Source organism: Abramis brama, assembly GCF_963993115.1.
Source record: "Abramis brama genome assembly, chromosome: 9".
In the NCBI taxonomy this organism is placed as follows: Eukaryota; Metazoa; Chordata; class Actinopteri; order Cypriniformes; family Leuciscidae; genus Abramis; species Abramis brama.
In genome coordinates this window covers 33,035,366-33,062,306 of record NC_139971.1, presented here as the reverse complement: position 1 = coordinate 33,062,306, position 26,941 = coordinate 33,035,366, and the positions used below count along the sequence as shown (strand labels likewise).

The following is a 26,941-nucleotide window of genomic DNA, read 5'->3' as shown; positions in this document are numbered from 1 at the left end:
TGTCAACCTTGTGACTCCTTTTTTTTAGGAGAAGACATCCAAATCACCCTCTATGGAGATTCCACAGATATAAATGTTGGATTGGACAAGAACTGTGTGATGCTGGAGAAAACCTACATCTCTTTAGCTACCTACCAGAAAGTGACAATACTGAACAGGAGTGATTCCATTGTGCATTACCAGTGGAAGAACTTTGCCACTGAGGAGGAAGAGGAACGGGACAAATTAAGGTTTGACTAGTTAACCTCTATTAGCTTTGAAAAATTCTGTTGACAGCATCTGAGGTGCATTTAGTTTGTTTTTCAAACCGAGAGACAAGTGAAACTCATTTTCAGTGGTAATGAATAATGACAGAAGTTTCTTTTTTTTTTTAATGAGCTATTCTTTTAACATTATGAATGTGTCAATCTGTGTTTGTCCATTTTTCTCTTAGTCTCTGTTGTTTTCTTTCTTCTTTTGTAGGCTTTCTTCAGAGCTGCATCAAGAAGTGGATGATGAGATGGAGCAGTTTCTGACAGAAAACACTGATCCTTCTTTGCGAGCTTGTCTTTCGCAGTTTTCCCATACCCTCCAGGAGGGGCTTGTGCAAACCCAGCAGCAGCTTTTGTCTCTGGATGACCAGGACATCATCATGAGACCCCTGGTGTGTTACTTACAACTAGACACATGACAAGCTTCAGCATTTTAGATTTCAGTTTACTCGATGCAATATTGCATAACCAGCAATTAAATCTGAAACCTAGAATGTCCTTGTACCGTATAACCATATGCCTAAACATATGGTGGAAACCAAACTTAGACATCACTTCACTCAGCCAAGCAATTTAAAAAATACTGAGCTTGTTTCTAATTAGACACGAGGATTTGTTATGTAGGTGAGAGTTAAATGTGATTTACTTAACTAAATGGTAATTCTAATTGTGAATGGGCAGTTTTTAATTTTTTACTTGTAACACTTTGTGCATGCAATCCCTAAATTCTATTAATCCTAAATTCTGCATTGGTTATGCACCTAGTGATTGGTCATCTGCGACAGTTGAGTCTTTGTAAGTTTTTGCATGTCTGCAGTTGAGGCAGAATTTATGCAACAGTGCCAGTCGATTATAACACGATATTTAGGAAGTCCAGCTCAGCACTTTGTTTTTCCAAATGACTAATCACACACCCTTCAAAAGACATCCAACAGTGTTTTGTGTTAATTCTGTCACCTTGCTGTGACTTTCAGCCTCTTAGAGGCACATACAGACATACTGCAGTGATTCCGTTTCTCTCTGCACCTCCTTCATCTAATGTACATTTTATGTTTAAGACAGAAGAAGATGCAGCTATAAGGATGGCTATAAATGAAAATGATTCCCATTCATTTCTGCTCTGATTTTACTCTCACCTTAAAGGAGAACTCCAGTCAATTTTAACATTGAGCTCATTTTTTGTACATTTGGAGTGCTGTCAGTACAGAGAACAACGACAAAAATCGGTGTTGCCTACACCGTGTTATCCTCTTTTTAAAATTTGCACCCTGTTGACTTCAATGGGGCAAGTTTTAAACCTGCTTTTAGCCTCTTAACATCCTTGATGTGTCATTACAAGTGCACAGGTCATGTGAGTGATTCCTTCAGAGTGAACACGGGTGAATCTGACTGCAGTAGATGTGAAAGAAATGAAAAAAATGAAGTTTATTCAGCCAGCGCTCATACCTGTATTTACATCCTGTTTTCGGTCGAAGTCCATAGTAATCGATTGTCGAGTTCACGCGCGTGATCATAGGTATTAAACCTATGCGCGTGAACTCGACAATCGAGTTCAAAGGATGTAAATACAGGATGTAAATGTACAGGATGTAAATACAGGTATGTGCGCTGGCTGAAATAACATCATTTTTATTCATATCTTTCACATCTACTGCAGTCAGATTCACCCGTGTTCACTCTGAAGGAATCATTCACATTGGCTGTGCACTTGTAATGTCACATCAAGGATGTTAAGAGGCTAAAAGCAGGTTTAAAACTTGCCCCATTGAAGTCAACAGGGTGCAAATTTTAAAAAGAGGATAACATGGTGTAGGCAACACCGATTTTTGTCGTTGTTCTCTGTACTGACAGCACTCCAAATTTACAAAAAAATGAGCTCAATGTTAAAATTGACCGGAGTTCTCCTTTAAGATTTTTCAAACCAGGTTTATGCAGGCTAAACAAACAAAGCTAAACAAAACAGATTGGTATCGCATCACCTGCTGGGATCATACCTGTGAAGTTTGTGTTACCAGCTCTGATTGTTAGGCTTTCACCACTTTCTATGTGTCACTGCTTCAGGGAGTAGTGTAGCATGCAAACACATTTTGGTCTTTTTTTTTTCAGATCATTCCTGTCATAATAATAATAGTAATATTTAAAAACTTCTCTTTCACACTTGTGCCTTTGCATTACGCTTATATTGCTAATAACATATGTGGAAATGAATCAAAATTGTTTTTTTGTCTGTTCTCTCTGTTGACTTTCTGTTGTTTTACAGAAGGGAGAAATTTGGCCCAACAGCACTGCAGAGGTGAACATCATCTTTAAACCTCAGGAAGCCAGGATCTACCAGCAGACTGTTTACTGTGAAATCACTGGTACTTACACCATTATAACAGATGTTGTGTTAAAAACAATCACTTTCTACTGTCCCAGCTCTGCTGCTCATGCACATTTGAATTGTTTTCTAACAATGCATTGGTATATTTGCATGTTGTGCTTAGGCCCATCTGCAGGCCTGGAGATCAGGTTTGCATTTATTTGCATGTTTGAGTAAGATCTGACAATATTCCTGTTGCTTGGATTAGTAGTGACCTAGAAAGACAGACTTGATATTGTAGCCAGTGAAATTTAACAGCCTGTTTCATTATGCTAACCTTTTTATGCTAACCGTTTCATTTTTTTTTTTGATTCTTATTTGAATGCTCTGTACTTACACAGGTCGTGAATCTCGGTTGCCACTCTGCATTCAAGGAGAGGGCGTAGGCCCAAAACTGCAGTTCAGGTTTGACTTTCTAGACATGGGAAACATTGTCATTGGCTCCAAACAAAGCTATAAGGTACAATTGTAGAAACCTCATGTAGTATCTTTGTTTTAATCTCAATGGTAAAAGCAATTTGAGCTTAAGTTACATTGTATCCCATTAAATCCTGTAATAATTATTATTCAGTTGTTCACATTTAAGCAGCTGCATAACACGCTAAAGGTGCAAAATGTGTCCATATTGACATAGCATTTTACTAATTAAACATTTTATATTGGAGTGCTGCAATGATTGCAGTTTGTAAGTGTTACTGTCCCCTTCTTAACCCTCAGCGCAGTCTAAAAGACAAAACCACTTAGCGTTACCTCCTCCAAATCATTACACAGACTAAAGCATGTACTGTACTAGTGGTGGGAAGAAACTATTGATGTAACAGAAGAACCCTTCACAGAATTGATTACTGTGAAGCCATAACAAGCAGGATCTCACATCAAATTTAATGTTGCTCACAATCTGCCAAATGTAGCATGGACTCGACAGCAGTTTTAATTGAATAATAAATCCCCTTATTATTACCGAGTCTTGAAATAGACTAATGTTTGGCTCAGTTTGAATACACTCCATGCTGAATTATGCAAACATTGTGGCTTTCCAATTCCTTTTGTTATTTGAGCTTTTGGATGATCCCAATAATATAATTGTCCTGAAAGTTTTGGATTGTTTGTTTGAGTCTGATTTGTCCCTATGGGCCTCTTTTTGAGGTACTATCCAAGTGTATGATTAAACAACGTAAACTGATCCCACCGGTGAAAGAATGAAACAATTGACGTTCAGTCTGTGCAAGCATAAACCTGGAGAGATCTATAGACCCTCTTTCTTTTGTGTTCCTTCTCTCTGTCTGTTTTGTCTTATTCTTAGCTGCGTCTAAGCAACAAGGGACTGATAAATGGTGCGTATAAACTAGTGCAACCCAGTACAGTGCTGGGGCTTTGCTTTTCCTTCAACCCCTCTGAAGGCATGATCCCACCCGGAGTCTCCAAAACACTGGAGGTCCACTTCTCTTCTGACAAACTGGGTGTTATCTCTGAAGAGTTACACTTCAGTGTGGTGGGAAACCCTGAGCCCGTCATTGTCACATTCAGGTAAACCTCACAGATGAATTTATATAGTAAATGATAGAAATGTTTGAATGTATGTTGTTTAAGGCATTTAATTATGTTCTTATCAGACTCTTGTTTTCTCTCATGCTAGACACAATTTATCACCTTATCAAATTCTGTCATAAATGAAATATCATCTAAACATATGAAAAAGTCAAATGTCTTGCTTGGTATCTGTTACAGAAAATGAACCTCTTTTGCTAATTTTCCACAACACTAGTACAAGTTTCTAGCCAGTCCCCATTGCTTTCCACCGTTATGTACAGGGTTCCCACGGGTCATGGAATTTCTGGAATGTCATGGAATTTTAAAAGGTCTATTCCAGACATTGAAAGTCAGGGAATTTTATATATTTTTTGTCCAAGTCATGGAATATCAGGGAATTTAGTTTGTTGCTTTAAATTTTAGTTTCCATTTATCAAAATGTAATTTTTCTATACCGATTTTTTTTATCGCGCTGTTTCACACATCTTTCTACGGAGCCCCTGATGGGACCTTTGCAAAAAAATAATACGGACTTTCACGTGCGCACGCAAAACTATTGCGTGCGCACGAGAAAGTTTCGCGTGCGCACGCGTTACAATTTCCGGTTTGGTTATAGTGTCATTACTACAAATGTGGGAAAAGGGATGAGATGAGAGTGTGCTTGGAGCATGCCTCCAGAGATTTGTCTTATTATAGGGAGGTTGTTTATGGACTGTGCTTTACTGTAAGAAAAAAAGCATGAATATCACATAAATGAATATCAGGTCCCACATCATGGATTACATAATCAGAGAGTAGCCTATTTCTTTTCGTTTTGAATTGTTTCGTTTAAAGACATTCCAAGCTATCTTCAGATGTATTTCTCATGTATGTGAGGCATACACCGAGTTTCGGTTAATTTATGATGAGATGTGCTCCAGTTCACTTGCAATGCAAGTGACCGCGGCGCGCCTCCATGATTATATTGTCTGCTATATATTTGCTTCTCATTTATTAAATACAGGCAATTGGTTGATGAAAAATTTATTAAAATTAAGATACAATTTATACAAAACGAAATTCACTTTAAAGAAAGGTTTTCTACAAAACAAAACAGCTCGGTGCTCCGCAAAACAGCAGCCTGTTTTGCCGTTCATTATAGGTCATGGAAATTCATCTTTTTAGTCAGTGAAAGTCAGGGAAAAGTCAGGGAATTTGACATTTGGTTTAGAGTGGGAACCCTGTATGTACTAATGGCAGTTTTAAAACATTAACCCAACCGTGACATATGATAGATTGCCTGTTTTATTCATACACATTCCACCCTGGTAGGCAACATACTAAAACCTTTTTATAGTTTTATTTACAATTTTATTTATACATATATAGCCACATTTTTTTATTATGCTCTGAGTAGGTACTTTTTTTGAATAAGTAATTATTTTGTGATCGTAAAAAAGTATGCTCTATATATAGTATGAATCTGTGTAGTGGGAATTTATTCCGGACATACTACTGTACATTGCGTTGTCATTGTGATCTACCACCTGCATGAGCTGTGTCGCTTCATTGCCATTTACAAATCTTCTCCTGTGGCCTCATGGGAAAGTAAAGTGTCCAGTGGATGCGCACTTCAAAATCGTCCATGAAGTAGTATGTCCTCCGTCTACTGTTTTATGAATACTGTGAATTCCGGACTTACTCTTTTCATATACAATACTATACTATATAGTAGGGAGGTCTGATTGACCCAAATTGTACATCCTTTACTTTAATCAATCCCCTCTTATGACAATTAGCAGAAAACAAATGTTTCTCCTTCACTCTTTGTTTTTTTTAATCATTAGCTTATGGCTGATTAAATGAACCTGTACAGGCTGAACCTTAATTAAACGAGTGAAGCAGAGCTCTGCTGAAATCTTTCAAACAAACTAGCACAAGCCTAGTCCCCTTTGATTAAGATGGATTACCACTGAAAGTGCAGAATGTATACATTCCACAACTACCACTGCCTTGTCATCTAAAAACAATGCCACTCATTCCTCGTTCCACTGGACTTCACCTCAACAGCCTTTTAGTTTTGTATAATTACTTGTGGTGCAGCATTTTCATTGCCCTTTATTCTTGTTGAGTTGTTTTAAAAAAAAAAGTTTCCTCGCCCCTTCATCTCTTGCAGGGGGTGTTTAATTGGGCCTACATTCCACTTCAGTGTCCCAGAGCTCAACTTTGGGGAGGTGTCCTTTGGTAAATGAACTTGCACTCTCCACTTCATCAATCAGGATCAATGTTAGTGTTTAATCCTTGTTTTGCATATTAGTTGTGTAATCAGGAATCTTCTATCACTGACCCAAGGGTTTCCGCAAATGCTGACATGTCGCCTTAGCAACACTTCAGTGGTGCCCATGAGCTTTGGACTGCGGATCCCCGGAGATGGCACAGGACTGGCGAGCAGTACCAGCACGGACCAGGTCACTCAGCTGAACAGAAGTGAATGGGGACTGGGAGACAAAACCAAAAGAAGACCGCAAGAGTTTATCTTATCACCCAGCACAGGCACAGTTCATGCTATGGCTGAGATAGATATCCAGGTATGTTTGCTCTTTCTGATTCTAAGCCGACCCGTCAACGTATTATCTTGCTGAATACCTCAAAGCGATTTGAATCAATTTCCCTATGCAAAAGCAGAAGTGACCTGTCAAGATGTTCCCTATGACCTGTCCGTGCCACAAACATCAACAGTCTCTCAAGAGACGAGAAACTTTGGTCTTTAAACTAAGTGCAGCCTTAAACGTCCATTCAGAGCAGACCTTTAATCCCTGTTAAACCTCAGACAGCTTAGACTTTAAAAAAAGGGCTGTTGTATTCCATTAATAGAAAAATGGGAGGTGGAATATATTGGAAAAGGTGATAAATGAGAACAGTATCTCCTGCCTCTCTCTCTCTCTCTCTCTCTATAGGGCTCTGATTATCTCGCCCATGTTCCTTTGGTTGCCAGGTACCTTGCGTACCTGTCATGTGCTGGTCTTTTCCCATCAATGGGAGCTGTCGGCACTTTGGAGGGCTAATCTGTTGGATGTGTCCGCCTGTCTTTGTGCTTTCTGTGGATGTGGGTGTCTCCTGTCAGTGTGCAAATGTGCCTCTCCCAGTCTGTCTGTCTCACAAGAGTGTGGCTCACTGTGCTCTAATGAGACCTCAGCACAATAATACATATTAGGGGGTTGCGGTTAGTCGTATTAGTGTAATGGGACAATATTCCCAGATGCATCACACAGCTGGCCGGCAGCCTCCCAGGCATGTTAGAATAATAAAAGAAACGCACCTGGAGAGTACTTTGCTGTTCTTCTCAGGCGGTTACATTTCGTGGTGACAGTTGTCTGTGATCCCATATGTGAGGTTTCAGAGCACTTAAAGCACTGCAAGGAGAGGAATACTGCTATCTGAACTACGTTCAGGAATTACGTGAGCGCTATATTTAGACAAGCAGCTGTTAAATCTGTTCAAAGCTTTTATAATAGTGATTTAAAGGTCCCGTATTAAGATGTAAAATAAGTCTCTGATGTCCCCAGAGTGTGTATGTGAAGTTTCAGCTCAAAATACCCAACAGATCATTTTTTACAGCATGTTTAAATTGTCATTTTTTGGGGCTCAGAAAAACGCGCTGTTTTAGTGTGTGCCCTTTAAATGCAAATAAGCTGCTGCTGGACGACCCAGGGGGCGGAGCTTCATGAGCTCGCGTTCAGTCTCTCAGGACAATTTCATCTCACGGAATGATGATAATATCAGAAACTCTCAGTAACGTTGTTCATTTCGAGTCAGACAATAATGCCTACAGAGTCAGAGTGCTGTATAGAGATGAAACAGGTATAGTTTAGTAGTTTAATTACGGTTATTATAACGTATTTGTCATCTGCTTGTATGTATCCATTATTTATTAATAGCCTACAAGTCTGCTGTTTCGGACCAGGTCCGAATGATGATCAAACATATACTGATGAGTTTAATAAAGTTTATTGTACATCACACAAAAGATGAAGCGTCAGTTTTACTTCAGAAAATCACCGTAAGAGCTGAGTAAACACAGTAAGTTATAAGAAGTGCGCAAGTACATAAACGAATTTCGGTAGAGTTGAGGGAGCATTCCTGTGGGCGGAGGTTAGTCAAAAAACTGTTCTACTGACGTCATTAAAGAAGGAAGTAGAGGGATGTAGTCCAAACGGGCCGTTCGATGTAGGCGACTTCTGTTAAATAAAATATCTCGCTTGGCATTGAACTTTGAGCTTTATAATTTTACAGATATTATTTATGCTCTAACAGCAACATTACACACTAACTAAAGTTTGAAACATGGGATCACGAAGAACGAGACCTTTAAACTGATATATTTAAGTGGGGTTGTTTCATAAACTTAAAGGTCCCGTTCTTCATGATCCCATGTTTCAAACTTTAGTTAGTGTGTAATGTTGCTGTTAGAGCATAAATAATATCTGTAAAATTTGAACAGTAGTGTATGTGTGTTTGTTTTTCAGTTAACCTTTTGCTCCAACATGGTGCAAGACTACAATCTGGCTTTAGTTCTGGATGTTCAAGGTGTTGGAGAGGAGGTTTTAGCTCTCCCAATCAAAGCTAGGTAATACACTTCATCGGGGAAATAAAGTGGTCTTGCTGTTTTCCCTGCACAAAACATATTTCTGATTGTTCCGGTAGATGTGTTGTGCCTGATGTGGTCCTCAAGAACCCAGATCTTCAGTTCCAGCACTGTTTCCTGGGTCATCCCTATGAGCAATCATTTGAGCTCATTAATGATAGTGACCTTCCTGCGTGCTATGGACTTCTGCCTCAGGTGATTCCTCCCAATCAAGTAAAATTTATTGCATTTTCTATTGCAGCCCTTTCCAATTTTCTAGATCAGACATTAGAGATATGTATTTTGGTTTTCAAGCATATGACACACGTTTCTGTTTGCAGCCGTATGAGGAAGACCCTGCTCTTCTTTATTCCAGTCCTCACGCACGAGGGGTCATCCAACCGTATAGCACAAAACAGATTCCAGTAGTTCTTCAGGCGAAAACAGTGGGCAGCCTACAGGAAACAGCTCACATTGCTATACTAGGCCGTCAAGACCCACCATTGGTCAGTATATGTCTAATGTATGACATTACGGCAAGTGCATATTTTACACTAGCACTCAAAAGTTTGGGATCGGTAAGATTTTTTAATGTTTTTGAAAGAAGTCTTATATGCTCACCAAGACTGCATTTATGTAATAAATTTTTTTAAAGAAATAAAACATTTACTCATGTTCAGTTGAACCAAAGTCAATGGTTTGATTCCCAGGGAGTGCGTGAACTGATAAAATGTATAACTTAAATGCAATATACAGTTTGTTGCTTTGGATAAAGCGTTTTCCAAATGCATAAATGACCTATGTGAAAGGAAAAATGTTCTGTAATTAGACTATGTTCTTCCTTCAGTTGGTGTTCCAACAATTTTTAAGATATCGTTTAGTTAAAACAGCAAGTATATTGAATAAAAAATAAAAATTACGCATGTATCAATGATTAATGCAATATTTGCAAACAACCTGTACTAGAAACAGAGTTGGCTGTTATGATGTGCAGAAAGCGTTAAAAAATCATGATATCTCAGAATGAACTGATTTAGTTTAAAGGAACACTTTGACTTTTTGGGACTTTAGCTTATTCACCTTATCCCCCAGAGTTAGATAAGTCCATACATACCTTTTTCATCTCCGTGCGGCTTGTAACTCTGTCTGACACACCCACCGCTAGCCTAGCTTAGCACAAAGACTGGAGGTAATCGGCTACAGCTAGCATACTGCTTCCAATAAGTGACAAAATAACGCCAACGTTTTCCTATTTACATGTTGTGATTTGTATAGTCACAGCGTGTACGAATAACAAGGTCACATGAGACACAACCATCTTTCACCGTATACATACTGGGAACTATATTCTCAGAAGACGAAACACTGTTACTTCTGCGGAGTGATTTACTCCAATTCTGAACGAACTCTGCTCCTCACCACGGGGCTTCTCAGGTGCTGCGAGCAAATCACTCCGCCCAAGTTAGCAGTGCTTTGCCTTCTGAGAATATGTGACCATGTTATTTGTACACGCTGTGACTATACAAATCACAACATGTAAATAGGAAAACGTTGGCGTTATTTTGTCACTTATTGGGAGCAGTCGGGTCAATTTTTTTTTTTTTTTTTTTTTTTTACAGATTGGGCTTTGGTCGGACTCGGGCTCATTTAGCTTTTCTCCTTTCATCGTGCCCATAATATATGTGCAGAGCGCAGGCTACTGTATGAAATATTGTTTTATTGATAGGCTAATATTATAAATATGCAACGCAATATGCGATCACGCGAGTAACGCGACACGCGTGCAATGCATTAGGTGACAGTTGACCATGCAGAGCATTAGGGAGAAGTTGGAGCGTAAGGAGTCACTAAAAGTTCCCAATACTTCAGGAAAAGCTGCATTTTGAAAGAGTTTTGATTTGATTACCGAGCCTGAAGCCTTCAACAGTGGATGCTATTCTTTTTCTTCACAACGATCACAAATAAACAGTGAATGAACCTACTCAGTTCAACTGATTTTTTTTTCTTTATTATATTTTTATTATTATTTTATTATTATTTAACGTTAGCCAGTTGGCGAAGAGTTCTTTGAAACGTTGTTCTTCAGTAAAGTTACTTGACATCAAAAAAAGGTAGGCCATAAATCTTTATTTACTGCTGGATCACATTTGGCTATATAATATTCTCTACTGCATGCTTATGCTTCTCTGTAATGGACAGTCTGTATTAATATTTGTGGGCATAATTGTCGGTGGTGGTAGTTATGTTTGAGGCCTATAATAAAATTTGACCTAGTAGCGTGTGTGTGTATGTGTGTGCGTCTTGTGTGTGCGTCTAGCAGAGACAGCGCGCATCAGAGAGTGTGCGTCAGAGAGAGCTCAAAGTGATATTGATGTTGGTCTCGGGTTGGGTTCGGGCTGAAAAATTGCAGACGTTTTCGGGCTGGGGCCGGATTAGGGCTTGAACACCACGGGCCAGGTCTCGGTTAGGGCTGGATGTTTTGCCCCGTGCAGGGCTCTAGGCAGTATGCTAGCTGTAGCCGTTTACCTCCAGTCTTTGTGCTAAGCTAGGCTAGCGGTGGGTGCGTCAGACAGAGTTATGGCACGCACGGAGATGAAAAAGGTATGTATGGACTTATCTAACTATGGGGGATATGGTGAATAAGCCAAAGTCCCAAAAAGTCGAAGTGTTCCTTTAATACCAGCACATTTGTACATTACAATAACAAAATGCTAAAGAACAGTATAGAACAAAAAGTGTTTTTTTTTTAGATCCAGAATGTGTCAAAGGCTCTTTAGAATCAGAATCCTTGCCGCATTTTCACATAAGAGACGGTTCCTCTCTTCAGCTATTACGTGAGATGCTGCGCTAAACAGCCTCTCTTTTTCTGTACTAACACTATCATCAATCATCAGCCGCTGTTTACATTTGGATAATTTCGTGTGTACACTGCCTTTTCTCTTTGTCAGAGTTTATCTACGCTGTTAATAGATCTGTTATCAAAGCGGTTTCTGTCACAGTCTTCGGTTTACGTTCTTTCAGTGGAACATCACAACATTTTCGCAAAAAATCTTGATATGTGTAATCCTTTTCTCCATAGGAGCTCCTCCTGTCCTGTGTTGGCCAGGGACCTTCCGTATCTGTCAATGCTGCCAAGCTGAACTTCGGCTGCATTCCTGTGCTGACTGATGTCACAAGGACTTTGCAGCTGTCAAACGACTCCCCAATCCCAGCCAGATTCTTTGCTCAAATGGTGGGTCCTAATGCTACAGAAGGGATGAAAAGCTTTGGCACTGTATCCCTTTGCCCTTGTAATGTCATTTTCCTCACCTGATGCCTATTCTACTGTTTTCTTACTCTGGGTCCAATATCATGGTCTTGTCTCCATGCCTTGTGAATGCTCTTTTAGATTAGATTAGATAAGAGTTAGCGTAATACCCTCATATGTCTTTTATAAATCCTAATTTCTCCTAATTTCCATTTTTCGCTTTGGTCGCTCTTTATATTAAATAAGCTCCTTGATTCTCAGCACTGATAAATTTAGCATTAGGCTTTGTTTAATTAGTCCATAGAAGGATTGCATGCAACCACACACACATACATCAAGAGACTTGGACACATATACAGACAAACTCATTCAGATATTAAGGGTATCCTAGATTATGTGTCGACACTCATTGGTAAACTGATCCTGTCTTCTCCTCCAAGGCTGAGGACTTTTATAAGCCCAGAGTTTTTACTAAACATTTTCCAGCTTTAGTCGATCCTGAATTTCATTACAGGCGCTCGATAGCGTGGCTGAGTGCCAGGCTGATGCTGACAGCAGTGCGTCGTGAATTGAAAATACTCACAACGCAGTCTTTCGCTTTTATGCGTCCATCTGTTCATGTAGTTTCTGATAAACAAGTATTGTGAGTTTTTCTGAAAGATATGTCTCTCCTGAGACTGACTTTTGGTTCCATTGTAAAGCTCTACAGCACGATGAAGTTTAAAGCAATCAATGGTGTTAAACCTTCTAATGCAGGTCTGATCTGATTATTGAAATTTCAGCTGGCTTGTACTTTACTTGATTCCTCTCTCAAGGGGAAATCGCCCCAACCTCGATCTAGCTCCCTATCGACCGGCTCGTCTCTCTGTCTTCCCCTCCTTTATCTCTCTCCCACTTGCTTTGCCACTTCTCTTTCATATGAAGACTTACGGAGTGATCTATGTCTCCCTGCTGACCTCCTTTAGTCCGGCGCAGTTCAAATGATAGGGCCCTCTCTCTAACCTCTACCTGCTCAAAGGCGTTTCCTCCTTGCTGAATACTGAATTTGTAATTTTCTTCCTCCAAGGGTAGCCTACTGCTGGTGATGACTGTGTTGAAGCATAAGCCATTGGCAAACTTTTGTAAATTTAAATAAATACTATTGCATTCTAAAGGATCATGGTTATGCAACAATATGTTATGAATATAACATAATTGATGTTATGAATTTCTTTGGAATTACAACATATTTCAAAGGGACCCTTTATATAAAGTTTTACCAAAACCCTTTACTACCTCTGATGATCAGATTCAGTGTATTTCTCCAGAATTATTCATGTGGCTCTGCTATGGCTCACAGTTGAGTGAATATGAGATATGAGTGTGGCTCCCCCTGATTGGCCTCTAACGCACCGTCTGCCTCACAAACACACTTTGCCACACACAAATATATAGCTCCCACGTGACTCAGAGGTCATAGTTTGAGGAGTTAGTTATGAAAAAGTCAGCTACCAATTCACTCATGAGGTGTTTGGACGATTTTCTGTAATACTTGATTCTGATTGGACAGTTGTGACCAAGTCAAAAAAAAAAAAAATCTATCTAATGACTACTGAATTGCAGCCATGTATTAAGTGGGATAATGTACATTCTGATGATCTTAATGTCTTAGATTGTGCACACTCAAATGGGAAATACTTATCCTTCAATTTCTTCTCTACAGTCTGCTCACTTAGTTTTTCCCTATGAAGACTGTAAAAGGAGAGCATAATGGTGATAAATGTGCCAAAAGCTATACTCAGCCATCAGGATGAGCCACACTCTTAAGGCGAGACACGGCAGGCAAAAACATCAGTTTTTCATGCAGTGGTCAGTTTTGAGATTTTGGGTTAGTTTACTCCTTCAATATATGTTCTATCAAGCTGCTATAAAGAAATCGTTGAAAATATACATTAAGATGTTTATTTTATTACATTTTGTACATACTTGCGGCGGTAAGTTTCTCCCGAATTTACCAAGAAGTTAGCATTCCAACGCGACATGCCGAGTTCCCGTCTGTTTACTGAAGTCTGTTATGACCGGTATCGTTGTAAAGCTCTGAGTCTCCTGCACAACGCTATATAACCCAAATATGGGCATTTCCTTTCTATCAGTAACCAATTGTGAATGTCCAAAGGGGGATTTAAAGCTAATGACAAAGTCTCATTTAGAGCTATTAAATCTTTAAATGCCGTTTTCTCAAAATGAGTTTTTTGTCATTCTCCAGTACAAACATCTCAGTCTATGTAGCACCTATGTACACCAAACTTTCCAGTTATACACTTAGCAGTATTTTGAAGATATTTTCACAGGGATTTGTTAATAAATCATTCCTGGCCTGATTTATTTGACATTTTATTCAAAAAAATATGCAGAAAATTGATTTTTTTTAAGGCTATGGACAATACATTTTGATTTCCTAGGTAATGAAAGCATATCCTGAAATCCTTCTGAATTTTTTTTTTTCATCTTGTGTGTAAACAAAATGAAAAAAGAATTTTGCACCTGGCTTTATCATATATTCAGATCTATCTACCGAAAATATATGCAAAATCACACATTTAATGAGATAATGCCAAATTTGCATAATTAAACATACATGTTTCAAAAACTTGTAATAATTTTTTTTTTGTATACTTGTGTAAGTAATCAACTGAGGAAGTTTCATGGTGATATATGTTATTTAAATTTTTTACCCTATTCACCTGTAGTGTCTCGTCTAAAATCCCAATTAAAAGTTAATGTGCAGGACATCAATCATTTGGCCGCATTATGAAAATTGATTTTAATCCTCCGCCAACAGTTATGGAAAGCAGTGGTACAAATTAAGCAGCTGGTGGGTTGCACTTTTGCATGCAAAGACAAGCTTGCACTTTTTTCACATTGGTTTATTTCTCGTTATAAGGAAATAATGAAAGTAGGGAGAAAAAGTAGGACAGAGAGGAGGCGCTTAACATATGGGGTTTGAAAGAGGAAAAAACTGCTTATGCATATCCTACATCCCAATACCCCGTTGTATAAGCATATTGTCTGAGAAGGTACTACAGTACATTGGAATTAGAATTTACCTCACGACTGTTAAAAAAGTTTGTTTATGTACTATACATATTGATGTACTACATCCACCATGCCATTGAAAATTGCCATTCATAAATCCTCTCCTGTGGCGTCATGGGATTGATTGAATGCACACTCCTGAATCTTGGTGGAAGTAGTAGGTTATATGGGTACTTTTCACCTACTGTTTTTCGAATAGTTACTATGTATTCGAACATACTACTCTTTTGCCGTACTGTATATTTGCATAGAATTCGATTTCCGACGCAGTGGAAGTATTAGCCAGATTTCAGACTCTTGGGTCAGTTAAAGCACAAACAGTGTTCTTCTATCAGCCATTCAGTACTCATTATAAAACGGATATATAATTCCAATTCCTTTATACTATCGCCAGTCTTTTCTACTCCCGTCAGCCAACCGGGAGGGAATGATCATTAATATTTCTCATTACGCACTAGAAAACGTATCCACTGTGGGATCATTTCCCCTGGACATTACATAAGACAGAAGAATCAGTCCACACACATAAGGGAGTTTACCGTTGTTTTTTGCTTGTGATTTTTTTTTCTTCATGTGACTTGGACTATACAGTATATTGTATGTTGATGTTGATGTATGAAGTTGATGTATGAAGGATGCTTTAGGTTGTCACTACTGTATATTAACCCATTTGATCCCAAAGTATTCCTAGCTAGGTGAGCATTTGTATTTTACTCATTGGATTGGCCAGTCAAATAAACACTTTAGAAAAGTTAGTGAAAGTAAGTGGTTATTCTTGGTCACATTTGTAACTGATAGAAGAGTATACTTAAAATTTGCTTAGTTGCTCAGTAAGACCAAAGTTGCAAAATAATTTACACTACTGTTCAAAAATTTGGGATAAGATTTATTTTTGGAAATAAAGTAATTCTTGATAAACAAAGAAAAGAAAATATCGAAAGTGGCAGTGTATACTTTTACATTGTACAAAAAAAAAAAAAAAAAAATCTGTTTCAAATAAATGCTGTTCTTCTGAACTGACGAATTCCACAAAAAAAATGTATTGTTTCCACAAAAATATTAAGCAGCACAGCTTTTCAACATTGATAATAATAAGAAATGTTTCTTGATTTTGATAGGATCATGTGACACTGAAGACTGGAGTAACGGTGCTGAAATTCAACTTTGCCATCAAAGGAATAAATTACATTTTTAATATTCAAACAGAATATATGAAAATATTACTAGCCCCAAACTTTTGGACGGTAGTGTATTTTATATATATAGCAAGATTTAAATGGGTGAGAGCATTGTGATTAATATGTCGTTTAAACATTATATGTATGGAAATATTAGAATGTTATTATCCTTTTTGGCTATCATATGTTTAAAACTACACAATGGAATTAGTGATTTTGTGCTATAATGTGTATGTGAATGTTTATAGGTGAGGAACAGGTCTCACTGGCGTGTGGATCACAGTGAAGGGGAAATTCCTCCAAAGGAAAGTCTGGAATTGAAGTTGATAGCCCATCTGAACGACACCATGCCCTTCCAGGATGAACTGTTTCTGGAAATCCCGGACAGCCAAAATTTTAACATTCCTGTGTCGGCCAAAGGAAAGGGCACCACCATAGTCACTGACCGTCCATTGGCTCCTAGCCTGGATTTGGGAACCCACTTCAGGTAAAATAACGCCAATGTCTGTCTTTGAATTCTGCCATTTACAATAGTCCGCTATTCACAAAACTTCATGTTCAATTAAATTATTAAATCTTCTGGTCTTCTAGTTCCGGCCCATGTTGGTATGCCTTTAAAATTATTAATCGAGGACGTCGCACTCACCGACTATTATGGACCACAGAGGGGTTTCCACAGTTTCACAACAGAGACATTCTGTCACCTAACAAGTCTAGGAACAAAAAAAGCAAGAGCCTTCAAACTTCAGATCAAGGAGGCCCTGTCTTCAGCTTATCACCTGCACGTTTATTACTTCCTCCTGGCCACTCGGCTGACATGCTGCTAGAGTGCTCCTCTGACGTCCCCAAGGTACCGATATCAGAACTTTTTCTTATGTGCGTCAGCAATTAATCGTCTCTAACTGATTACTAGACTACATTCCTTGCAACAATTTCAAATATGTTGGCCAACAGCGGTTCCAACACAACCTTCTAAAATTTGAATATTATTGTGATGAAGGTCCTGAAAGCCACACTTAATCCTCTTTTAGTGGAGACGCATGGAGCTGTGCATTGACTTCCTCTCTAGAGCATTACAGAGATGCATGCCTCCTTGAGTCCTTATTGATTTAATGGTAAATTAGAGATGAGAGAATGTGAGAAGTGAATATAGGCCTGCCCTGCTGCGTCCCACGCTGGGCTGCTGCATTGCATAGCCATCAGTCGGTGTGCCGGCTCTCAAGCATCATAGAGAACGTGCAAGGCTTTTAGTTTTAGTGCAAGGCTGAGCTGGGTTTCTTAAAAATTTAACTTTCAAAGATGATTCACATCCATTCATAAATTGAGAATACAAAAAGTTATATGTATGAATGTGTTTTTTAAATGTGTGTTTATGAATTGCAGGTGGTTACGGAAAAACTTGTATGCTATGCTGTTGTCGGGCGTCAGTATGGGAAAGAGTGCATCATTACTACAGACGTCACATGCAAATTCGTCTCCCCAGCAGTAGACATCTCCTCCAAACAAATCAGCTTCTATGTGGAAAAGGTTCGCAAAAATCTCTCTACCATCAAGGGCTACGATAGTCAGTGTTGGGCGTAATTCACCACCAAGTTATTAATTACTGTAATTTGATTAGAGAGAGTAATTAGTACAGTAAACGAATTACACTGTTGAAGATGTAATTAGTTACTAGTAATTCATTACTTTTTAGAGTGACTTATCCAACACTTACAGTTTAGAATTTTTAATTTAGTTGTTATTTCTGCTTTGTTTTCAATTTTGTTATTTTTTTGTTATTTTTTGAGGGGTGCCAAAGTTAATGCATTATCTGGTGTCATAAATGCATACTTCTAGTGTTATTTTGTCGCATTTTCATGTTTAATACAGGTGAGTTGTAAAGGTTTAAACTTTTATATTAAATGAGTTTGGCTCTCATTTCCTCATCCTTGCAAAACCGCAACCACATTAACCCATTTCATAATATTAAAGGGATATTTAATATTAAGAAATATTTTCATTTTTCACCCATAAATGAAAATACTGTCATAATTTATTCACCCTCATGTCGTTCTAGACCTGTGTGACTTTTTTTTTTCAGGGGAACATAAAAGAAGATATTCTTATTTTATTTTTCATACAGTAGAACCTAAACCGTTTCCAAAATTCTTCACAGTATCTTCTTTTGTGTTCTGGACTGACATTAGTGTGAGTAAATGATAATAGAATGATGATTTTTGGGTGAACTATCCCTTTAATCCATTTGTAAGTCACTTGACTGCATAAATACAAGATTGAGGCATGGACAAATGTTATGGTCTATTGAAATCGAAAATAGATTGCCGCCTCAAGTATTGACAGTAAAAACCATGCAGCTGTTATGTCCAACTCATTCAAATGAGCCGTCTAAATTTATTTCTCTTTCGATTGTAAGTGAGCTGAGATGGCAAATTAATTTGAACCCCAGCTCACAGCTCAGCACTGATGCCCTGGCATCTCTGGTCCTCTTCTGTTTTTAAAAAAAGCTGTAGAATAAGCACAGTGAGCTCAGGAGGAACCATCATTATAATGAAAATGATTTTCTGTCTGCCTTATTTCACTTTTATTATCTCTCTTTCAACACACACACATTTGCACACACAACACCACCCGCCTTGTCAGATTCCTGTTCTCTCACATTTTTGCTGCAGCTATACATATTTTCATAAACTTCTTCACACACATCTTCTGACAGCTGTTTTCAGGCACCTTGTAAGTCTGTATCTTAGAACTAAAAATGCAAATTTATTTCTGTGGCATTCTTTTTATCTGATGCTGTCCCATTCGTCTGTGTTTTGACAGCCCGTGCTGGTAGATTTACTGAATGCTCCCTTAGTAGAGCTTGGAGGAATAAAGCAATAAAAGAGAGTGAGGGAATGGGGGAGAAAGAGAGGGAGAGAGATGAGAGGAAAGTGGATGATGAGGGGAAACTCAGACTGCAATAAAAGATTGAATTTTGCCTTTTAAGTATTGGCAATAACATGCAAAAATAACTGATGTCTGTCCTTGCAAGTTAGATTTTGTCTAATAGCATTAATAATAACAACTGGTCTCAATATCACATCCTCACCACATATTACTAAAGTTTTAGAAATATTCCGTCTCAGTCCCTGTGCAAGTTTGTACTTTGTATGGTCACAGTAGATTTTGTGTATTGCCATTTTAAATATAAAGTACCATTTAAAAGTTTGTGGTTGGTAAGATATTTGGTAAGATATAAATGTTTTTGAAAAAATCTCTTATGCACACCAAGGCTGCATTCATTTGATTATAAAATACAGTAAATACAGTAATATTGTGAAATGTTACAATTCAAAATTTATTCCTGAAAATATTCAAAGCTGAATTTTCAGCAGCCATTACTTCAGTCTTCAGCGTCACATGATTCTTCAGAAATCATTAATATGCTGATTTGGTGCTCAAGAAACATTTCTTATTATCAATGTTGAAAACAGTTGTGCAGCTTAATATAAAAAGAACAGAATTTATTTGAAGTATAAATCCTTTGTAACATTATAAATATCTTAACTGTCATATTTGATAAATGTGTCCATGCTGAGTAAATGTATTAATTCTTTAAAAAAAAAATTTACTGACTCACAGGCTCCAGATGTGTCTCTGGCTCTGCTGTATCAGAGGCTGGTTCTAAAGAGTGTGTCCTCCTTGAACCTCTCTATGGAACTGACCCTGCGTGAGCCCTTTGGATTGTGTGATTATGACGGGGATGAACTGTTTACAACCTCAAAGGTAAACAGGTTAAGTATAGTTGCTGTTTGTTTACCAGTAATGGCAAGTGTGACTGCATTGTAGTGGGAGTCATTAATTATTGCTTCCAAAAGCAAAATAAAAACCTTAAAATGCCATTTATTTTATTTTATCCTGTTGTTGCACATCTATGCATGCAAGTGTGCAGGTAAGATTTTAATGCTTTCCATTACTTGACCCGTGCATCTGAAGTTTTGGTCTTTCAGGCGGAGTCTAATAGTTCTTCTCTTTCTGTAGAGTCTGGTGCTGGCAGTCGGAGCTCAGAAAGAGCTATGGGTGTGTTTCAACCCCAAGTATCGACAGGACCGTCTCACCCGTGTGGTTGAGGACGTGCTGGAGTTCTGCTACCATGGCCACCCTCAGCAGGATCAGGTGGTGCTGAGGGGTGAGGTTCACTTCCCTAATCTCAAGTTCTCCAGCACCACATTGGACTTTGGCTGCATTCTCAACAACACAAAATCCCGTCTCAAGCTCACCATGACCAACTGCAGCCCACTCTGTGTTTCCTACCGTTGGGCCTTCCTGGTAGACCGAAAGCAATGCCATATTGGGTAGGAACAACACAAACATGAGTGTCAAATAATAAATCTAAACTTAAAGGTGCTCTAAGCGATGTCACACGTTTTTTAGGCCAACATTTTTTTGTCACATACAGCAAACATCTCCTCACTATCCGCTAGCTGCCTGTCCCCTGAACACACTGTAAAAAAAACGCGGTCTCTGTAGACAGCCCAGGCTCCACAAACGGCTACAAAAACAAACTGGGCTAACCCACACCACGAAACATAACAAATTGTTCCAGCCAATAACCGACAAGAAGGATATGGGGGTGGGGTTTGGGGGGTTAGTGTGCGGATGAGGAGGGAGGGTCTAGCTAGCCTCCGTTTTGTTTGACAATACTTCAAACGTCAACAAGAAGTGACGTCACCCAACGAACACCTTTAAAGGGATAGTTTACCCAAAATTGAAATATCTGCCATTTTTTACTCTCCCTCATGAACCACAAGAGAGGATATTTTGAAGAATGTTTGAAGTACAGTTTGTGTATATAAAATGTGATTTGTAGTCCTTTGGCATTAACTAAAATGGTTAGGAGCACAGGGACACCTCTCCAAAGAATGAATTTGGCTGTGCTGTGCTTTAATTCCAAGCCAGTGCATTTTAATGTAGTCCACTGCAGAAACAGGGATAGACTGCATGGGCTTAAGCTGATATTTAGCAGTTCAGAGGCTGCATAAGCGAATTCTTGAGATAAATGTTCAAGGAGTATTGATTTTCTGTTGACAAAAAAACAACAACATAAAATAAATAAATAAATTGGAGGGAATTAAACGAAAAGCCCCTAAAGATTAAGCAATCGATGCTTTATTTCAGCACTCAGATGTTAAAGACAGACAGATGTCCACTGAAGCCTTCCAAGCCCTGAGAGGAAATGCAATAACTTGCTATAACTGAATAAACGGGTTGTATGACAGACTGATGCAGCTGACAGCTCACACTTTGCTGATAGGAGTGAATAGTGGAGAAGCATGTGATTAAATAATGGGTCATCAGCATTTACAGTCTCTGAGGTGTTCAAATGGGGCAACTTAGAATAGCTGTCAAACATTTGATCTCTGTGTTTTAAAACAGAGCATTCAGTGCCCTATAGTGGAACCATTGTAGAAACTGAGTTAGTCTTTAGAGTCGAACCAGTGTTTAATTTAAATTAAAATGAAAATATTTAAATATTAAAAATGTGGTTAGTGGTTATAGTCATAGTTTTTGTCTTTTAATGAAGTCATATTCTGTAATTATAGATGTAATTTTAATCCAATTTACTCTGACTAAAATACCATTTAATTTTAGTCATTGAAAAATTAAGTCATTAAAAAGCGCTAAACCAATTATTCAGACAGTTTATATATTAAACATTTATTAACATTTAGCACAAACATGTTAAAAAACATTTTTGATGTAAAACCTGATGTTCTAAAATAACATTGAGATTACAATTTTTAAAAAAATTTGTGAATGTTTTTTAGTAATTCATTATCAGTGTGTTGTTGTGAAGAGACTTACTGTACATTCTGACTAGCCAACCTGATCTCATGAACTATTTTACAAGGTGATGATTTCCTATGAATTTTTACGATGTGATTCGTATGGAAATATATGATTTTTTTAGAAAAGTAATGAAGGTCCTCCCCTAAACCTAGCAATCAGTGGGGCATAAGCAGATCACTCGAAAACAAATGAATGAGCTACAAATTCACACAAATTATCCACCAATTCTCCAAAATGTAAAACGGTTTGGATGACTTGTGCATTATCCGTTATTTTGTACAGATACGGTTGTAATATTATATATTTATGTTGTATATACAGTATTTATCTGATTAATCTCAAATATATAGGATGTGTTAGGTCGAATTAATTCAATTTACCAGTTATCCTTCACTGTTCAGATTCAGCTGTACAAGCAGGACAATTCTTGACATTGTTGTGTCATTGTATGATTATATTATTTGAAATAAGCCAATAATAAAAAACATAGTAGTGAATTGTTAATATCTTGCGGTAAAAAAAAATGCTCATTGTATTTTTGTTATATTTGACAGCATGTTTTAATTAACATTTAATTATCGCAACAATGTGCGTTTTTCATCTCGTCTTATAGGTCCGTATATTTAAAGGGTAACTCTTGCCAAAATGCAACCTAGGGTCTTTTTGTTAATCTACCTGAGGCGAACTTTCGTTTAAAAGCATAATTAGAATGGAAACGCCACTTTTAAGTTTGACCGTATTTTCGTTTTCGGTCAAATTGCCTTTTGAATGGGAGTGCTTGGGGCACTTCTATGATAGCATCAAAAATCGCTATTTTTAAAACACTAAGAAGGCTCGACACAACATGAAACTTTGCTCGAAGTATCACCAGGGGCTATTATATATCGACTATTTTTGACTATCAAAATGCCGGCGGACAGCAACAACAACAGCTACATTGAGTTGTTCAAAATCTTTCTTTTTAGTAAACTCTGTGTACACAAACAATGTTCTCAATGCTCGAGTTCATGTGTAGAGCCCCTGGTGATACTTCGAGCAATGTTTCATGTTGTGTCGAGCCTTCTTAGTGTTTTAAAAATAGCGATTTTTGATGCTATCATAGAAGTGCCCTATTTACTCCCATTCAAAAGACCGAAAGCGAAAATACGGTCAAACTTAAAAGTGGCGTTTCCATTCTAATTATGCTTTTAAATGAAAGTTTGCCTCGGGTAGATTAACAAAAAGACCTTAGGTTGCATTTTGGCGAGAGTTACCCTTTAACACACTTCCAGCTTTACACACATACTCATGGTCTCCTGGTTGGAAAATAAAATAGTTTACACAACGCTTCATTTTAAATCTCAGCTGTTGATAGCTTTGGGTTGAGTTTTTATAGTTTTAAATTGTTGTAGTGGCTGCCATGTCCTGCGTCGGATTAATCGATATATCCTCCGTGGGGCTGCAGTGCAAGCCAGTGAAGATTAATCACTTTCCACACTACTATTCGCTTCCCACCTCGTGCATGATCCAATAAGACTATGACCTTTCCTATCATTATCGCAGGGTTTTTAGCATGCATTGTCCAGCCTGCTAATTAAAAGCCTATCAGTAATTAAACCAAGAGCAAAGCCGCTATTATTGGACCACTTGGTTGATCCATTCGGGCTCCTGGCACATGGCGGATTTCTTGCTGATGGACAGTTTCTTGTGGTGTCTGCGGCTGATATAAGACTGATTACTTTTTTCCTTCTTTTCTGGTAGGTTTTTTAACGAGACAGGCCAGGGGACTAAAGGAGACGCTTGGGGAAAAAGAAAAGAGAGTGGGGAGGCGCAGAGGGAGCTGTTAGAGCAGAGAGAAGCTGACAGCAAGATGGACCCAAACAGGTCTGAGAACAGCTTCTGTGTGATACTAGAGGCTGACAACTCCCTGAAGCCTCTCTGATAATAAGCAGGAATTATGAGGATACATATAAAGGGGGATGTTTACCTAAATCTCATCATGTTAGCAGACCTTTGAGTATTACCTCAGCTCCTCACTGGTTCTCCAAGTTGATAATGAGAGAACGAAGCGTAGCCTCCTACAGAATCATTAGATTGCTCAAGAGCACCCATCACGTACGCACTCATATCGAGAAGGGCAGGTAAAAGTGAGGCGCTATCTGTGCGTTTGTTTAGCGTAGCGAGCGTTTCTGGCAGCACATGTCTCTTGAGAGACTTCAGCCTTTGAGAACACCTGCACCAGACTTCCCTTCACATTGGTATCTGAAACGCTCTCAGCACTGTCATTTGTTCTCAATGTCCTCAACCTGGTTCTAGAGATTTTGTTGAACACGCACACATTTTAAAACAAATACCATTCAAGCACAAAAGTTGTACATTTTCAGATGGATTTTAGAAGGATTTATTTTTCTAGATATGACTGGTGTTTTTAATTTCCAGGGGTCCTGTGGAGCTTATTCATTATCTGTACTAAGCAATCGCCTCCTGGTTTTTTAAAAAAAATGAAGTTGCATCTTTTGATTAACAGCGCCCCCTGCTGACTCCATTTATAATGACACCCACTGTCCCAGCCTGCTCAGCTTCAATACAGCCTTCCATCTGAATAGTTTTTACAAGATTTTTGATTTGCTTTATTTCTGAAAGCAAAATATTATGACGCATTGATTCCATCAACACTTATTCTGAATGAGGCACTTAGTCTATTCTTTTCCCTTTCTTCAGAGCCTGAGATTTTCTGTGTTAACTTCTGATAAATTACACCTGTTAAATTATTTAATGCTTTCTGTAATTAACGGCCATCTTGACTCAATTTAGTTTCCGCCTGACCCTTAAGGCAGAACAAGAATGTGAAGTTAGTGAGATGGAGATCTAATGATTGGTGAAAACCACTAATAATGTGTCATTGTTTATATTTTTGCAGGGAGACTGATGTAATCATGCCTCAATTGGAAGAGGATGAATTGCATCATGGTAGTGGACAAGAGCAGAATAGGACCTACTCAACACGGCCAGTGAGCACAGAGCTGGAAAGCAAACCCATCAATCTCACAGCCAATGGGCATCCAAGTGTGAGTGTGAAAGAGGTCCGTATAACCTTGTGTTCGTCCCTTAATGTTGATATATTCTCTAAAAGTATTATACATTTTGAAGCTGCTCTCATCCATTTCATAGGTGTTTGATATCTCCTCACTGTATGGGGAACTACAGCCTGGTGACACCAAGCTGGTGACCTTCTCATTTCTTGGTCACTCTGAGATCAGCACGCATGTGTTGGCATTGTGTGAGGTGGAAGGAGGGCCCACCTATGAGATCACACTCAAGGGTCAGGCTTCTTTTGTTTCGTATACACTGGACACAAATGACATTGACTTTGGTTTACAGGTAACTTCACACTTTCAACAAAATAGCAATATGACTAATTCAGCAGCAATCTGTATAGATGAAAGGTTTTGTTCTGTTTTTCCCCCCTATAATCATAGTTGTTTGACCATGTAGCTGAAGCAGAGCTCATTTTGAAGAACACAGGGAAAGTTGGATTTGATTTCTCTTCTCTAACTCGAGAATCAGGAGTCTTTCTTGAGCAACTGTTACCTGGTCAGCCTCTCATCATTCCCAGCAAGGTGAGATGTTCTTCATGTTTTAAAACACTGATTACTTTTCTTCCTATCAAATTTGTGGCCCAAGTGCATCATGTGTCATGGTTGTGTTTCTTCTGAAGGGTCACCTAGAGCCGTATGCAGAAATGAGACTCAGTGTATACTACCTTCCAGGAATTCCAGAAGTCTTTCACAAGACCTTTCAGTTGCAAGTGGCCTTTTATGAGACTGAAGTCATTACTGTAAGAGGAGAGGGTATTTTCCCTCGACTGTGTCTGGACCTTCCTAGAGACCTGAGTAAGTTGCTGTCGGTCATACACTTCTTTACAAAAGTTTGGGGTCAGTAAGATTTTTCTTTTTAAAGGAAATTAATACTTTTATTTAGGAAAGATACATTAAATTGATCACAAGTCACTATGAAGAAATTTTATAATTTTACAAAAGGTTTCTATTTCAAATAAATTTTGTTCTTCTTGTTCTTCTGTGTTTTGATTAAATAAATGCAGCATTGGTGAGTATAAGAGACTTGAAAGATAAATTAAGAAAAGCATAAAAAAAAATCTGAGATCTGAACAAACGTCTAACTAACACAAAGTATTTAATTTTGTGCTATGAACCTCAAATTATGTGGCTTGTTGAGGACAAGTGTGCTCTCAGGAAAGGTTCACACAAAACATGTTATTGGTCAAGTCAGACACCACGTCTTCATATGATCTAATTAATCGAACCTTATAAATGAATTAGCCATTCTGAGGCCAACAGAGCATCACAAATTTGTCGGACACATTGCAAATTTCTGACAGGATGTTTTAAATTCCTGAATATGGTCCAATTTTCACTCTCATCAAATACAATTGAAAGGAGGCCAGCCCTGCGTCCTGGCTCGCCTAACCTTTAATCAAACACAGTCGCACCATGCCAGCTTGCAGACTGACATAATGGTCTTGACCTTGGACTAGCTCAGCCCCTGCGCTAGAACTGTTCAAACCCTTTTTCTTGCCTGATATGCAGCCAGCCAGAAAGAATGCTATTTATCTTAGAAACAAGCAGTTTTGCTCTCAGTGGGAACTGAGGTCTTGTGGATATAGAGCAAATAGTGCAACTATTATTGAGGAAGGAATGCTGTGTTGCTCTCTGATTACCTATTGATCGGATTCTTTGTTTTACTAACACAGGCAGTTTGTACTAAATAGAGAAGAAATAGCAGACTTTGTTGCTCAAGAGATATTTTTACATCATAAGGTCAATACTTCGACATTAGCCGAAGTCACACTATAAGGCCTATAATAAG

General features: G+C 38.3%; 1 protein-coding gene across 1 annotated transcript in view; it reads left to right on the top strand.

Moving 5' to 3' along the window:
* LOC311089526 (hydrocephalus-inducing protein homolog) overlaps positions 1 to 26,941 on the top strand; it is a gene marked incomplete at its 5' end in the record, with an annotated part of 145,440 nt that overhangs the window by 112,605 nt on the left and 5,894 nt on the right. The window contains 21 exons of the mRNA XM_084124251.1: positions 29 to 230; positions 463 to 643; positions 2,512 to 2,611; positions 2,955 to 3,073; positions 3,917 to 4,140; positions 6,299 to 6,366; positions 6,475 to 6,710; positions 8,649 to 8,749; positions 8,827 to 8,962; positions 9,088 to 9,252; positions 11,826 to 11,978; positions 16,495 to 16,733; positions 16,838 to 17,096; positions 17,630 to 17,773; positions 19,868 to 20,011; positions 20,267 to 20,580; positions 23,816 to 23,938; positions 24,975 to 25,137; positions 25,226 to 25,435; positions 25,534 to 25,674; positions 25,773 to 25,947. Coding sequence (XP_083980377.1) covers positions 29 to 230; positions 463 to 643; positions 2,512 to 2,611; positions 2,955 to 3,073; positions 3,917 to 4,140; positions 6,299 to 6,366; positions 6,475 to 6,710; positions 8,649 to 8,749; positions 8,827 to 8,962; positions 9,088 to 9,252; positions 11,826 to 11,978; positions 16,495 to 16,733; positions 16,838 to 17,096; positions 17,630 to 17,773; positions 19,868 to 20,011; positions 20,267 to 20,580; positions 23,816 to 23,938; positions 24,975 to 25,137; positions 25,226 to 25,435; positions 25,534 to 25,674; positions 25,773 to 25,947 — 3,597 coding nt within the window. The remainder of the gene's footprint in view (positions 1 to 28; positions 231 to 462; positions 644 to 2,511; positions 2,612 to 2,954; positions 3,074 to 3,916; positions 4,141 to 6,298; positions 6,367 to 6,474; positions 6,711 to 8,648; positions 8,750 to 8,826; positions 8,963 to 9,087; positions 9,253 to 11,825; positions 11,979 to 16,494; positions 16,734 to 16,837; positions 17,097 to 17,629; positions 17,774 to 19,867; positions 20,012 to 20,266; positions 20,581 to 23,815; positions 23,939 to 24,974; positions 25,138 to 25,225; positions 25,436 to 25,533; positions 25,675 to 25,772; positions 25,948 to 26,941) is intronic.